The sequence below is a fragment of the Lathyrus oleraceus genome, chromosome 5 (genome assembly GCF_024323335.1).
Source record: "Lathyrus oleraceus cultivar Zhongwan6 chromosome 5, CAAS_Psat_ZW6_1.0, whole genome shotgun sequence".
Classification (NCBI taxonomy): Eukaryota; Viridiplantae; Streptophyta; class Magnoliopsida; order Fabales; family Fabaceae; genus Lathyrus; species Lathyrus oleraceus.
Window position 1 is genome coordinate 348,115,744 of NC_066583.1, and position 16,205 is coordinate 348,131,948.

At 34.3% G+C, this 16,205-nt stretch overlaps 1 protein-coding gene across 1 annotated transcript; it reads right to left on the reverse strand.

Annotated features, from left to right (window-relative positions):
- Window positions 1–6,830: 6,830 nt before the first annotated feature.
- Window positions 6,831–8,310, reverse strand: LOC127080603 (uncharacterized). The gene is made up of 4 exons (XM_051020918.1): window positions 8,184–8,310; window positions 7,928–8,079; window positions 7,485–7,832; window positions 6,831–7,253 (listed from the first exon to the last, which is right to left on the reverse strand). Exons 1-4 carry the CDS (start codon window positions 8,308–8,310, stop codon window positions 6,831–6,833), a joined length of 1,050 nt encoding a protein of 349 aa, XP_050876875.1.
- Window positions 8,311–16,205: the final 7,895 nt, after the last annotated feature.

Below are 16,205 nucleotides of genomic sequence, written 5' to 3' on the forward strand. Positions count from 1 at the left end.
AAGAAAGATGGTAGTATGAGATTGTGTGTCGACTATCGATAGTTGAACAAAGTAACTATTAAGAACAAATATCCACTTCCTAGGATTGATGACTTTATGGACCAATTAGTAGTTGTTTGTGTTTTCAGCAAGATTAATTTGAGATACGGTTATCATTAAATTCATGTAAAGGCTGAAGACATTTAAAAAGACTTCTTTCAGAATGAGGTATGGTTAATACGAGTATTCAATTTTGTCGTTTGGTGTGCCTAATACTTCTGGTGTGTTTATGGAGTATATGAACATGATCTTTCATCAATATTTAGACAAGTTTGTGGTTGTATGAATCGATGACATCCTGATTTATTCGAAGACAAATAAAGAGCGTACATGTCATCTGAGGTTGGTATTATAGATTTTGCAAGAGAAGAAGTTATATGCTAAATTGTCTAAGTGCGAGTTTTGGTTGAAGGAAGTGAGTTTCCTTGGTCATGTGATTTCTAGTGGAGGTATTGATGTTGACACTTCAAAGGTTGATGCGGTGTTAAAGTGTGAGACTCTGAACTCTGTTACTGAGATTAGAAGCTTTCTTGGGTTGGCTAGTTATTATTGCAGGTTTATTGAAGGTTTTTCTAATTTATATTTTCTGTTAACTCAACTAACATGGAAAGGTCAAGCTTTTGTCTAGGATGCTTTGTGCGAAGAAATTTTTCAAGAGCTCAAGAAGAAGTTAACGTCGGCTCCTGTTCTGATTTTGCCTAGTCCCATTGAATCTTTTATTGTGTATTGTGATTCTTCTTTGATGGGACTTGGAGGTGTGTTGATACAAAATCGACAAGTTGTGCCTTACACTACTAGACAATTGGGAGTTCATGAGAGGAAGTATCCTACGCATGATCTTGAGTTGGCAAGAGTGGTATTCATGTTGAAGATTTTGAGGCACTATCTCTCTGACTCTAGATTTGAGGTGTTTAATGATTACAAGAGTTTGGAATATTTATTTGATCAGAAAGAATTGAATATAAGGCAGAGGAGATGGCTCAAGTTTCTGAAAGATTATGAGTTTGGCTTGAGTTACCATTCGGGTAAGGCTAATGTTGTAGTTGACGCATTGAGCAAGAGGACTTTGCATATTTCATATTGATGATTCGAGAGTTAGAGTTGGTCGAGCAATTTAGAGACATGAGTTTGGTATTCGAAAAGACTCCTAACAGTGTGAGGCTAGGTATGTTAAAATTGACGAGTGGTATTCTTGAAGAGATCAGAGAGGGTCAGAAAATCGATGTGATATTGGTTGATCGACTTATGTTAATCAATCAAGATAAGGGTGGTGATATCAGAATCGAAAAGAATAGAGTGATAAGATTTCGAGACCGTGTATGTGTTTCGGATGTGTTGGAGCTTAAGCAGAGTATTCTTGATTATGTTCATAGAAGTGGCATGAGGGGCTACTAAGATATATCAAGACTTAAAGAGGATCTTTTGGTGGCCAAGAATGAATAAGGAGGTTTCTAGTTTTGTGTATGCATGTTTGACTTGTCATAAGTCAAAGGTGGAGCATCAGAAGTTGTTGGGTTTGACGCAGCCGTTGTCTATTCCAGAGTTGAAATGGGACAATATTTCGATGAATTTTGTGTATGGTTTGCCAAGGACATCGAAAGGTTGTGATACGATTTGGGTCATCGTTGATAGGTTGACTAAATCGGCTCACTTCCTTTCGATGAGACTTAACGATCCATTAGAGAAACAAACACATATGTATATTGAGAGGATTGTCATTCTGCATGGTACTCCTTCTAGTATTGTACCTGATAGAGATCATAGGTTTACTTCAAGGTTCTGGGAGAGCTTGCAAAAATAATTGGGTACAAAGTTGCGATTGAGTTCCGCTTATCACCCACAAATGAATGGTTAGACGGAGAGGACTATCCAATCTTCAGAAGACTTATTGAGAGCTTAGAAGCTCGAGAAAAGAGGTGCTTGGGATGGATTTTTACCATTGATAGAGTTTACCTACAACAACAATTTCTATTCGAGTATAAGAATGACACCGTTTGAGACGTTATATGGTAGAGGTGAAGGACACCTTTGTGTTGGAATGAATCAGGAGAGAGTGCTATAATTGGGCCTGAGATTATCCAACAAACGATAGAGAAGATTAAAATGATTCAAGAGAAAATGAGAGCTTCGCAGAGTCTCTAGAAGAGTTACCATGACAAGAGGAGGAAAACACTTGAGTTCCAAGAGGACGATCATGTGTTTCTTAGAGTTACTCCTATAACTGGTGTTGGTCGAGCTTTGAAGTCTCGAAAGTTCACTCCGCGTTTCATTGGTCCATACCAGATTTTGCAGAGGATAGGAGATGTGGCTTATTATATTTCTTTACCATCATTGCTTTCTAATCTTCATGATGTATTTCATGTGTCTCAGTTGAGGAGATATATTTCGGATTCATCCCATGCGGTCCAAGTGGATGATGTACAAGTGAGAGATAACTTGATTGTTGAGGCACCACCCATGCAGATAGAGGATCAAAAGGTGAAGCAGTTGCATGGTAAAGATATTACCCTAATGAAGAGCCAGAGTGGAGTCAGATGAGGGAGTCATATCCGACTCTATTTGCTTAAGGTAATCTTTTAGAGTGGAAATTATTTAAGTGAGGGAGAGTTGTAACACCCAAATTCTTGATTTATCGAACTATTTGAATTATTATGTTTTGCGTGCTTACTTAATTGTGATGGATTAATTAAATATGGGAGTGGGGGCGTGTATCCTTGAACTAAGGGTATATAGATAGTTGTAGGTGATGAGTAGAAGTGAGTCAGAATTACTAGAAATTATTTTAGTAATAATAACTTACTAGATTTAATTAATTAAAAGGAAAATAGAGCTTTTGGGGTGAAATTGAGAATTAAGGAAGATTAATGGGAGGAAGGAGAAATTATTTTGTTAGTAAGGGAGAAAAATATTATTAAGAGTTATTTTGCCCTAACTATATATTATAATGAGAGAAACCTAGGAATAACCTATTTTTGTCAGTACGTAGAAACCAGAGAAAAGAGAAAGATAGCAAAGGGCTAAGAAGAGGAAGAGACTTAGAGTGGAGAAAAAGAAGTTCCATCGAAAATCAGAATTTTGCTGCTAGGAGTATCCGGTAAGGGGGAAGAATAATTTTCAATAGGACTTATGCATGAGTGGTAAGGTAGAGAAGTCTTTAACCTCCAATATGGTGTATGTTGTGGATGAATTCTGATTATATGATAAAAATTATGTGTAATAATTGATGAATTCGTGCACTATTCATGATTGATTTTTCTATTTTGATGCTTGATGTTTTTCCACGATTGTTTCATTGTCGAAGGTTTTGCAAATCAATAATTTTCATGAAAATAATGGAGTTTTATGTGTTAAATTGAGTTTTAATCATGGGATAATCGTAGTATGTCTAATTATGAGCGTCTACTTTTTGACGAAATCGAAATCAGAGTTCCGGAGGTCTTCCAATGATGAAAATTGCATTCTGATTTTTGCAGGTCTCTACGTCGTCGCTTAGCGAACGAAGCGTCGTTTAGCGGGGAAGATCCTCGCGTAACGAGACGCTCCAGAAAAAAAAATTGTTTTCGTTTTTATCTCAAAAAATGAATTGAAGACGCATAAATAATATAGATAATGAGAAAGTAATCTCAAAGTAATCTCAAACTCTTGATACACATTTAGTAGCGGATTGATAATTACCCTAATAAAATATTAAGAAAAAAATAAAGAAAAATTCATCAATCCCCTTGAATATTGTAAGATGGCCTCTAACAAACCTTACCTAATTTTAACTAACCTGCAAATTGATTATAATTAATTAGCAGAAAACATACACAAATAAATTATATTATAACAAATCATATGAAATTATTATAAGAAATTAAATAATTTCAAAACAATTTTTTCGATAGAAAAAACTTTTATTTTCTTGTAATCATCCAGCCCTCTATCAGTACTAGTGCGAAAATGAAATATTGCAAACAAAATGTGTAAACTAAGAAAGTTAACGAAGAAATACTACACACAAAAACTACTATCCCATATAGCAAAGAAACCAAGAAGTACAACATGAACCATACGCCATCAAATTTCATGGTTCATAATCTTGTTTATTAATAAAACAAGCTCCAACTCCTATTACACTTGAGCAAAAACCTCTTCTTGATCTTCCTACAACTGTTCCCTAACTTAATCTTCAACTTAAATATTTTGATCCTCAAGAATGATGGCTTTCTTCGAGAATCAACTTTTTCCATTGCTTTGTATATCAAAAATTGTGCTTGTCTATGCTTTCTCTCTTCTGAGTCTTCCTTCTCCATCTTGGAGTAACCATGTAGCCTCCTTGATAGAACCATTCTCATCATAGAGAGGCTTGAAAATTTGTAATAGATGAAATGATAGTGATTATTGAGGAGGCTACAAAAGCTATTTATAAATGTAAATCATATATATAAGACTTTGGTTTGTAAATTTGAAAGAAAAGCAGAAGTGGTTAGTGAGTATGGACACTAGTAGGCCATATAGAGTGTGATAATGAGTCCAATGTGTGCTACTATTTGGTGCAGATTAGTGTGAACCCTCGTCATTTCCACACCGTAGAAGTTGCTTAGAAAATGATGTGTTTGGTTGTAATAAAATTATGTAATTGGTATAGACAAATGTTAATAGTTTTAGTTTTGGTTGTGTTTTTGTTTTCTTACAAATGTAATAATATTTTTTGATTTTTATTCATAATGTTTTGTTTTAATCTTTACCAAAAAAATCTATATTAAAATTACCTACCTAGATTAATTAAACATATTTCGTAGGAACTAGGAAAAATATCATAGACTAAAAATAAACAAGAGATACATTAACAAAGAATACTTTTTTTTAGAGACTAAAACTATAAGATGATATATTAATATTAGACTACAAATATTTAAATCTAAAATCGAATATAAAAAAGTAAGGCCTCGTGGTCTTATTCTTCAGTCTTTATAATAAGAAAGAAAGTTGGTCAAAGTTTATACGCAGTCATGGTTGACTATAATGCACATGGTTTGATCTTAATTCACCCTTCAATTTTATATCATCACTCACCATTTTAATCTCTTATTTGTAAATCTATTTCAAAATGTGCGACGCCCTCTCTAATTATACAAATGAAATTGAATTTTAGTGATTCAACAAATGAGAAAATTATGCAGCAACTATATTGATTATATAATAGTTAGCGCTACCGAGTGTCTTATGCAGCAAATTAATGAAAGATGTAACATTGGTGTTGTCTTTTTTTTAATCAAGCAAGATTAAGGCATTTCATTTATCAGTTGAAACTCAATACACGGAGGAACGAAACTAAAAAGTACTACGTCTTGATCAAAAATTGACTGTTTTTATTAACAAGTGGGCAATCGAATTCTCTTGGCGCTTAACAAAGTTTACCTCAGTTGAGAATACATTGTAATAAATTCTTAATCGATCTAATAATAATACTAAATTCAGAGTTTTCACCATTATTGGTATAGATAACATGAACCACCATTTAACAGTCACTTTCATTAATCCAATTGCATATGGATGGTTGTTTGGATTGCTTCTTTTAAGATCATGACTTCTGCTTCTATGATCGAGAAAGAACCAAAATCCCACGAAGTGCCACCCATGATGAATCTACCCAAACAAGTCTCTAACACGCCAACCTTCAGTTGTTGTTCCTTTTTGCCTATTGAAACCCGTGTCCACATTTCATTTCACCCATCCTTCATTCGGTGGGTTCCAACTAACTTGGACGGGTTGGACATCATATTCACTCTCATTGCTATATTGAGCTTTGAACCAATCATGCCAAGTATGATAGGCTTGCATGCCTAACTTCGACGCCTCTTCTCTATATTATTCCAGCCACATTATTTCTATTATTCCAAAGCATCCGAATCAAAATTACAATCCTACCTACATTTCTCATATCTTCTTTACTACAAATATCAAGAATAAAGACCTTTGCATCACTAAAATTTTGCGAACGAGGTTCAATAGTATAATACAAACCTGCTACCCTCCAACTTTGATTAGTAGTTCCACACCCAAAGAACATATGACACTCGTCCTCCTCATTATTCTCACATAATTGACACTTTAGAGTACACTGAACAAAATATTGACAGAGCTTTTTCCGAGTTGGAAGGCATCCCTTACAAATCTTCCACAACAAATGTTTGGCTCTAGGTGGTGTTTTAATGTTCCATAAGGTTCCCCAATTCCACTCCTCTCTACAGATTAACCGATAGGCAGATTTTGCATTATAAACTCCATTTTGTTCTTATTTCCGAACCATATTATCTTCTAACACGTCTTCCACAAGAGGCACCTTAAAGATATCGTTGGCACATCATGGGTGAACATATACCTTATGTTCTGAACATCTCATTGTGTAACATTTGTCAACATAAGATTATTAACAGTAATATTGTACACACATTACCCTTGAGGACCTCTAAAGCAACCTTCTTCAGCCCCCCTTAACCATGGCTCATTCATAACCTTAATCCTACTCCCATCCCCTATATTCCATTTACAACCAAGGGTTAAGATTTTCCTAGCTTTCCAAAGACTTATCCACACAAAACTCAGGTTGTTACCAAGATTAGCTTCAAAAAAAGAGGATCTAAGATAATACTTTGCTTTGAAGACCTTAGAAACCAACATCTCCGATTTTGTCTTCATATGCCAACCTTGTTTCGCAATCATAGCCATATTGAAGTATTTGAAATCTATGAAGCCAAGTCCACCTTCCTTCTTAGAACACGTTAACTTGTCCCAAGCAAGCCACTTTATTCCTTTATCATGTTACTACCTCCCCACCAGAAATAATTCAATCTCTTCTCAATATCGTTCACTAGAGAATCTGGTATAATAAATACACTCATAATGTAAGATGGAATGGCTTGAAGCATTGACTTAATCATTACCTCATTCCCTTCCTTAGACAAAGACCTTCCTCTCCAAGCGTTAGTTTTCTTCCAAATACGGTCCTTGATGAAAGCAAAAGTTGCTTTTCTACTTCTGCCAATCATCGATGGTAATCCCAAATACATGGATGCTCCTAACACTTGACGGAATCCCATGACACGAGCAAGATCTTCTTGCGCCAGTCTACTAATATTACGGCTGAAAAACACTTCAGACTTAGTCATATTTATCTCTTGACCCGACGCTTCTGCATAGACTCTAAGCAACTCCATAAGGTGTGTCACCTTTGTTAAATTAGCCATGCAAAATAGAAAACAGTCGTCAGCAAAAAGTACATGGGACACTCTAGGTGCCCCTCTACAAATATGGATTCCATGGATATCTCCTCTATTCACATCTCTATTGATAAGAGCGGATAGCCCTTCTACTACTAGGATGAAAATATAAGGGGATAATGGATCCCCTTGTCTTAAACCTCTCCCTGGCTAAATAGGCCCGACTCTATCCACGCTAACCATAACAGAATAATTAACTGATGTAACACACATCATCACCCAATGGATCCATTTATCAGCAAAACCCATTCGACTAAGCACACCTCTCAAAAAACACCAATCCATTATATCATATGCTTTATTAATATCTATTTTAAGATCTAACTCTCCTTTAAAACCTTTAGTTTTTATCTTTAATGCATGTATGATTTCAATAGCTAGCATGGCATTATCAAGAATATAGCGCCCTTCGACAAAATTTGACAGCTCCTTAGAAAGACATTTAGGCAAGCACTTTTTCAATATGTTTGCGAGAAGTTTCGACCCTATTTTGTAAACCACATTGCAAAGAGAAATAGGTCTCAGATCCTTCATATTGTTAGGCTTCGCAAACTTAGGAATAAGACAAATGTTTGTATCATTAATGGATGAAGGGAAAAAATAATCTCCAACCAGTGAGTAACAGCACCATAAATATCATCCCCGCACAAATCCCAAAGCATTTGGTAGAAAGAAGGATCAAAACCATCGGGTCCCGAAGATTTATCGGGGTGCATATGAATAAGATCCTCGTATAACTCCTTCTTAGAAACTGGAGCAACTAGTCTATCATTGTCTACGTTGGAAATAGTCGATCGATAATAAAAAGAGCCAGGTCATGCCTTTCTTCTTTCCCTGCAAACAACTTCTCAAAATAATTATTCGCAATTTCGTACATGCCGACTTGGTATTTAACTTCCACATCATCATCATTAATAAGCATATCAATCTTCTTAAAGTTATTTCTCGTCATTTCCGACATGTGGAAGAACTTGATATTGAGATCGTCGTCACGAAGCCAGTGCATTTTTGCTCTTTGTTCCCAGAAAGTTTACTCCTGTAGAAGCACCTGATTATATTCTCTCCGCGCTTCAAAGAAACTTGATGTCGACTCAGGATCATGGTGGTTTCAATAAGTTTCCATTATTTATAAGTAGCATGCTTTCTCTTCTTTACTCTCCCTACTTTTCATTTTGTTCCATTTTCTAATTCACCTACACAGGAATCAATTTACTGAACAACATCAATATTCTCTTCATTCTTCCAACCCACCGTTTTGACATCACCAATCTCTTCCTCCTTCAGCCATTTACTCTCAAACTTGAAAGAGTACTTAGTGCGAGTTCTTTGCAAAGGTTCACATTGTAATAAGATAGGGTTGTAATCCTAATGCAAATCAAAAAAGTTAACCAACCTCACATTTGGAAAATTTGCCATCCAATTTTAGTTTGCTAAATCTCTGTCGAGTATCTCTTCCACTATGCGATCAATACCTCTACTCTTGATCCAAGTAAACAGATGGCCTTTGGGTGAAATGTCAGTTAAATCACAATTAAGAACATCATCACAAAAACCCACACAAAGCCAGTTTAGATGAGGATGAATGCCTTAAACCACCAACCTAACTAACTAATTTATTGTTATTTAGTTAGTTTAAACTCCTAATAATCTTAGTTACAAACTAACTAAATGAACTATACACTTGCATGAGTGTATATTATATATGAAGTATATATTTGTACAAGTATATAATATAAATGACAATGTTATGTTTTAAAATGATCAAACAATGTTCTCCCATTAGACAAAACATACATGAATTCTAATTGTTCTCTCAAATACACAAATCTATCAATTTTAAGGCCATTGTAAATCTCTGAGCTAGTTATAACTCTTTTGGATATTAAGAAATTTCAAGCCTTACATCATCACTTTCGCTCTTATGAGGTAGAACCTAGTCTCAATATGCTTACTCCTCTAATGTGAAACTGAATTCTTGGTCAAATTTATGGTTGACTTGTTGTCAATCATAAGTTCAAATGGTTTTAACACTTAACATTGCAACTTCTTTAGCAACGAATCCAATAAAATTGCTTGACATGAATCAAATGAGCCAGCTATGTACTCTGCCTCACATGATGGTATAAGAACTATGACAAGTTGTTTCTTCGTACACCAGAAAATGGCAACCTCAATGTACAATAAAACATAACCTGAAGTGCTTATTCTATCAGGTTTGTCACCATACCAATCACAATATGAAAATAATTTATCAATTATTCCATCTTTTTCACATCGACTGGAAATTGTAGGCAAAGTTTCATGGCTCCTTTAGGTACCAGGGTATTCTTTTTGCATCCACTAGGTGTGACTTCCTAGACTCACTCATAACATACTAATTATACTTATTACATAGTTGGGTATTCGTTTTACACTTGACTTATGTTTTTTTCATCAAGAACTAGTTGTCATCATCAAAAGCATGTTTGTCTTTAAGAGAGCTTCTTTGATTAATGACCTGCAAAACAAGGTTCCACATTGTTCCTATTTTATATGATGACAACACATCTCTCAGGGAGGTGGTAAAAGAAATAACAAATATTTTTTTGAGTAATTTAACTCCCCCTCAATTAAGTAAAGAGTATGCTCTACTCCCCCCCCCCCCCCCCCAGAGAGTATATTTCCCCCCCTTTGTCAAAATCAAAAAGGCGGATAAAGATGCATTGCATTGATTTAAATATGCAAACATGTTGGAAATAAAAATTTATGAAAAAGGGAAAAACATCACTCTTTTTATTAATTAATATTGATAGGAATTCAAAGTACAAAAAGGGAAATTAGGGAGTTAAAATAGTACGAAAAACAAGAATTATCATAAAATTAAACACACTTATACATCTAGGTGAGACTATTCGTTATCAAAAATCATCATCGAAGAACAAGTCTCGTGGTAGTTGTGTTTGGCATGGAATAAAGTGTCGAGTTATGAACTCGAACTTGTCATTATTCACATTTATCTTTCCAATTAATACTGTGAGTGGGTCTTCAGTTGTGGGTAGATGAGGAGGTTGAGGAATAGAGTAGTCGAGATTGTCTATCTCAATGGGTCTTTCTTGATTATTTTCTTTTCTTTTTTTCTCATTTGAGGGCGTCTTTTTAGTCACTTTTCCATTGATGATCTCAAATCTCATTAATGGTTATTTATGCTATTAATATCTCAAATTTAATCTTGTCTCTTCCATAATTTTTGTGATAAGATTACCATATGGAAAACATACTTATTTTTACTTGCTTTCCATCATGTGCTCAATTAATTTTTCTTGCCCATTTCACCTTGATTTTTTTTCTATACACCATACAACTTCAACATCAAATTGGGTTAAATAGTATGTGATTAATCATATAGTGAATCATACGACTATCAGGGTAGATATATCCATAAATAGATGGATTTGGTATGGAGGGTGTTTGATCTTTCATAAGAGAGCATGCAACGATCTTATAATTATACTTGTATCCTTTATCCTCGGACTCGGGGACGGTATCTTCACAAGGAAGATTCATAATATCTCCAAACTCTTTTACTGACAGAGTTATCTTATGCATTTTTACTTCAAATTGAACTATTCCATTAGTGTGGTCGAGATTTGAGAAGAACATCTTGACCAGTATTGGATACACCTTTCTTGAGGGGTTGTAAAGGAAGGTGGAAAGATTGAGTTCTTCAAAAGTTTTAAAGAATTCACATTCTTTAAAAGCTTCTAAATCAAGGGTGTGAATTCTTTGTAGGGTTCGATCGGGAAAATCTTGGAAAAAACTCACTTCTTGTTGTATGGTGGTGAAGAAATCAAAGAATAGAATGGTGGAAAAGCTTAATTTTTTGGGATCCATGATGATTTTTGAAAGAATAATCTCACACTCACAAAAGTTGAAAGAATATATGCAATGCAAAAGAATAAAGGATGAATACATATTTATTGTGGTGTCATCTGATTATTTGATCTTGTATTTCTGGAAAGCAATCAATGGAGATTATGTTGATTGAAAATCAAGATGAAACCTTTCCAAATTGGGTGTGTCAATTGATTGGCTAATGGCCCCAATCAATTGGTTAATCAAATTTTCCAGGTTATTTGTTTGATCATCATTAATGTTGAGATTTGATTTCCTTGGAGTACACGTTTGGCTTGGATTTGATTTGAAAATAAGCGTTCCAAGCTTCTCCAATCGATTTCCATAAGGGGCCAATTGATTGGGATTTTGTTGTTCAGCCTCCTTGGTGCATTTTGGGCCTTGTGCTAGATTTTATTGCTTTTATGCACCCTTGTTCATCCTTATTGTACCTCCTTGCTATAAAACACTTAGAAACTCATCATTTTGGTGAGTGAAAATATTTTATCGATATGAGCAAAATTAAATCCACTATTTAAAGGATTAATCGGAGTTTTTTTTATTATTTCAACCTTAAAATAGTGTACTACCTCTCATAAAAACTTCCCTTTAAAAAAAGGGTACACTAAACATATTATGGTGTGTTTTTCTTTACCCATCGGTGGATGTGAGAGTTATATAGACAATGAGATGAATAAGTCTATTATAGACATATCCATCCAACTGATGAATGAGGATCATAAACATTGATATATTCTCAAAACACTTGCTTTGATCATTGTAGTTGATATTCTCCATCATTGTAGATTCTTGGATCAGAGACTCCATACATATTGTATACCTAGAGTATACCTCTTTCTTTGCACAACTCCATTGGTTATCATTAAAGATTTGAGTTACAAAGTATACCTACAAAACACGAAGGTTTCACATTTTGTACTCATATTTTATTTGGTCCATGTGCATTAGTTTTTACATAGGGTATAGGGTTATTACATTTAGACCTTTTCAACTTTTCAAAACAAAAAAGGATTAAATTCCTAACTATTTTGTAGTGTGTGTGGATTTATAAATTGGTTAATTCTTTTTATTTTGATTTACACCTTTAATAGGTCTTATATCCTTTTTTAATCCTAGTCCATTCTTATTTAGGGAAGGTCTTTGACTTGATAGGATCAAGTAAAGCTTTTATTTCCCTTGGGTAAACTCACTTAGGGTTTCATGCAAATAAACTACTTCCTTTATCAGGGAGGCATAAGTCTCACAAGTTTCTCTTGAGTTTCTAATTTTAGTTATTTCTATCTTGAACGATTTATTGTTTTCTCCAAGAGATTTTAAAGACTCCTTAAGATCTAAGTCGAGGTTTCTAAGCTTATCATTCTCTTTAACCAACTCAGAACTAATTCTAAAAAAATGCATATATGAGGGTTTAGTTACCTTAACATTATCTTCCTCGTAGGATGCCCTTAAGCATACTTCATCTTCTTTGTTGGAAGAATATTTTTTCATAGTTCTCCTCAAGGTTGACATCTTCCATCATTTTCTTCTTTCAAAGATTCCACTAGAAGATACTTATTCTTCACAATTTCTTAACCATGAGGTTTATTCATTCGATGTTGAATCTTATGAATATCGTTCAACTACTGAGTATGTTCTTTCGAAGGACTCCATAAGAGTCGTTTGATATGAGTTTAATGAAGTTGATGATTCTTCGGTTTTTGTTTCTTCATTTTTTAGTAATTGAACCAGTTCATTCAATTTCTCTATGATTTCCTTCTTTCTTGATTTTTCTTGAAACTCATGAAGGCGTCCATCCTTCGATTTAAGGATTGGATTAAACCTTTATTTCTTAACTCCTAGACATTGGTTAGCAACAAAGTTTCCAATATAAATTTTAATATTTCTAAACTTTGAAAAATAGTTAAGTGTGGTATCTTCATCTTCTTCGTCTCGTGTGTTCATCCCCTCTTGCTCGATACTTAAAGAAACTCCATATATCATTTCAAGAGTATCTCACATTTCCTTGGAAGTTTTGCAATGAAGAACGTATAAAAATTTACTATCATCTAGAGACATTACTATAAAAATCTTGGTTTTGAAATCTATTTCGAATTTTATCTTTTCTTCTTTGGTCTAAAGGGAATCAGATTTATCTACTATTTTTCATTTACTCAGTATGTACGGATAAATAGACCATTGACTATAGTTCCTATAATTCATGATTTACACTTTGAATAAAAATTCTAAACCTACCTTTCCATATTTCAAATCTACTATTATTAAAAGGTGGTGGTATGTTTAGAAACTATCTCTTGTTGAAAGTCATTTACCTCCTAAGACAATTGATTCTTAAATAGGAGTTAGACTTTGATACTACTTGTTGGACATGTGACTTCATACACAAGAGGGAGGGGTGAATTGTGTGTTAGAAGAAACTCCGGTTTAAAAAACTTTTAGAATTAAAATTAGAGTTTGAAAATATTTTAGAAAAGTTTTAGAGTTAAGCATCGGAAAAATAAAATTGCATAAGGTAAAATGCGGAAATATAAAGAGTTTAAGGGAGAGAGAAGAACACCAGGAATTATACTGATTCAGTAAAAAATGACTTAGTCTTGTCCCCTAGATTTGATCTTGAGAGTATCCAATTTAACTTAAGAGCCTTTAGTAGGCTGAACTGTAAAATCCTCTTATACAAACAATATGAAGTTTGTGACTAACTTCCAATCAAATAGTAAACATTTTAGAAATCTTTGGTTTGAAAAATTTTTAGGATTAAAGTTTGAAAACATTTTAGAAAAACTTTGGTTTGAAAGTGTGTGTTTTAGAAAACTTTGGTTTGAAAATTTTTTAGGATTAAAACCAAAGTTTGAAAACATTTAAGAAAAAATTTAGAGTTAAACAGCAGAAAAATAAAATTGTAGAAGGTAAAATGTGGAAATACAGAGTTTAAGGGAAGAGAGAAAAATATCGAGAATTGTACAAGTTTAGTCAAAAATGACTTAATCATATCCCCAATATTTGATCTTGAGAGTATCCAATTAAACTTAAGAACTTTTAGTAGGTTGAACTCTCGAACTCCCTTATACAAGGAAAATGAAGTTCTTGGCTAACTTCCAACGAAACAGCAAACACGGTGAGAAGCAATGAGTCTTCCTTCCAAATGATGGATCGAACGGTTAGTTTCCTTTCCACAAGAAACTTGGAAATGTTAGTCTTCAGGCTTAAAACAAAGATTTTGCACGGGCTGATCTTGAACCTTGGAGAGCTTTTAACACCGGGTTGAGCTTGCTAATCAAAATTTGGTTTTATATCGGACTAACCAAAAACCTGTGAAATTTTATCATCGGGTTATCTCAAATAGAAACAAGCTTTTAACATTGGGTTGAGCTTTAACCGAAACTTGGTTTAATACCAGGATAACCAAGAACCTATGAGATTTTAACAACGAGCTGATTTCAAACCTAAACAGAGACTTGATCACTCAATTCCCAAACTAGAGATTTTCACGGGTTTAGCTTCGAACCCAAAAAGAAATCCCTAAATGGATAAATTTCTCTACCAAGGTAAAAACAAAATATCATTGGTAAAATTACAAAAAGAGTTTTAGAGAGAGAGAGTGATAAGTGAGGAATGAAAACTCGAGTGAGAAGTGAGGAATTGTACCCTTCTAGAATTAAAACTTCCTCATTAGCAAAATGACTTTCTCGAAAGCACTACGACCAAATTTTAGTGAGTGAAAGTAAACAAAAAGAGTTATAGAGAGAGAGAGAGAGAGAGAGAGAGAGAGAGATGTGAGGAATGAAAACTCGAGTGTTTGGATGTAAAAATATGTGGGAATGGACCTCTATTTAAATTCTAGAGGTTAGCACAAAAAAGGAAAAGTTTTATGGGCCAATAATGATGATCCAATCGATTGGCATCATGCTCCAATCAATTGTAGACCTAAATTAATCGATTAATAAGTTAAAAAAGGTAAGAAAAGATATTTAGTTATACCAATCATTAAGGCATTGTCCTAATTGATTAGGGCGCATTTTTGAACTGTCCAATCGATTGGCAAGAACAAAAACTTACCCATATCTTATCTGGCAGTTCCTAACTTGTTTTGCACGACTTCAAGGCATTTTTAAAAATGTTTTCTTGATAAAAATGAGTTTGAAAACTTGTTTGTGTGTGTGTGCATGTGTGCATGTGCGTATGTGTGTGTGTGTGTGTATGTGTTGTGTGTGCATGCGTGCACACGTGCTTGCGGGTGTGTGTGTGTGTATGTGTGTGATTATCCATACACTTTATGAGAAAGCCCTTATGCTTTTGCAATGTATATTCACTCAGACGTATCAAGGCAAACTTTGATATGCTTCAAGAGTTATCAGATACTTCATTCATTTAGACACTTAGTTTGAGCTTTACTTTGAGATGATGCTTGAATTATATTCCATTTAGATGCCATCATCAGATAGTCAAGTTCATCAAACTCTAATAATCTGATTGTATCTTTAACCGCTTTACACTTGACTTAAGTTGTTTTCATCAGGAACTAATTGTCAACCCTAAAAACATGTTTGTCTTTAAGATAGCTTCTTTGATTAATGACCTCAAAAACAAGGTTCAACAATTTAAATGTTCCAACACCTCAGCCTCGCTAAACTCACAACCTACAGTCCGCAGGCGATCCCGAATGAAATTTGTAACATGTTCCCTCCTTTGCAAATTGGTATGTGCCTCCTCTTCCGACAAGATAGGAGGGGCATAGGGACCTCGACGTGGGTCATTCTTTTGCCAACATTTGATATAAGGGCATCTAACGACCCAGAAGAAGAAGTTTCATCCTCCAAGAAAGTCTTAGACATCTCTTCTGACCTAGAATTATGAGATATGGATATAATTTATGGTCATATATGGTCACTATTAAGGGAAGGGTGATGAGAATCATGGGACGATCCATATGAAGCTTCCACTTTAGAATCTCTCACTAAATCAACATTATTATCGCTCATCTTTGATAAAAAAAAAAAGAAATGTTGAAGGAAA

Coding starts and splice junctions, on each gene's coding strand:
- LOC127080603 (XM_051020918.1), bottom strand. CDS start 8,310: ATGCACTGGCTTCGTGACGACGATCTCAATATCAAGTTCTTCCACATG. Junction 7,833..7,927: donor GGGATGATATTTATGGTGCT/GTTACTCACTGG, acceptor AACAATATGAAG/GATCTGAGACCTATTTCTCT. Junction 7,254..7,484: donor CAGTTAATTATTCTGTTATG/GTTAGCGTGGAT, acceptor AATTTAACAAAG/GTGACACACCTTATGGAGTT.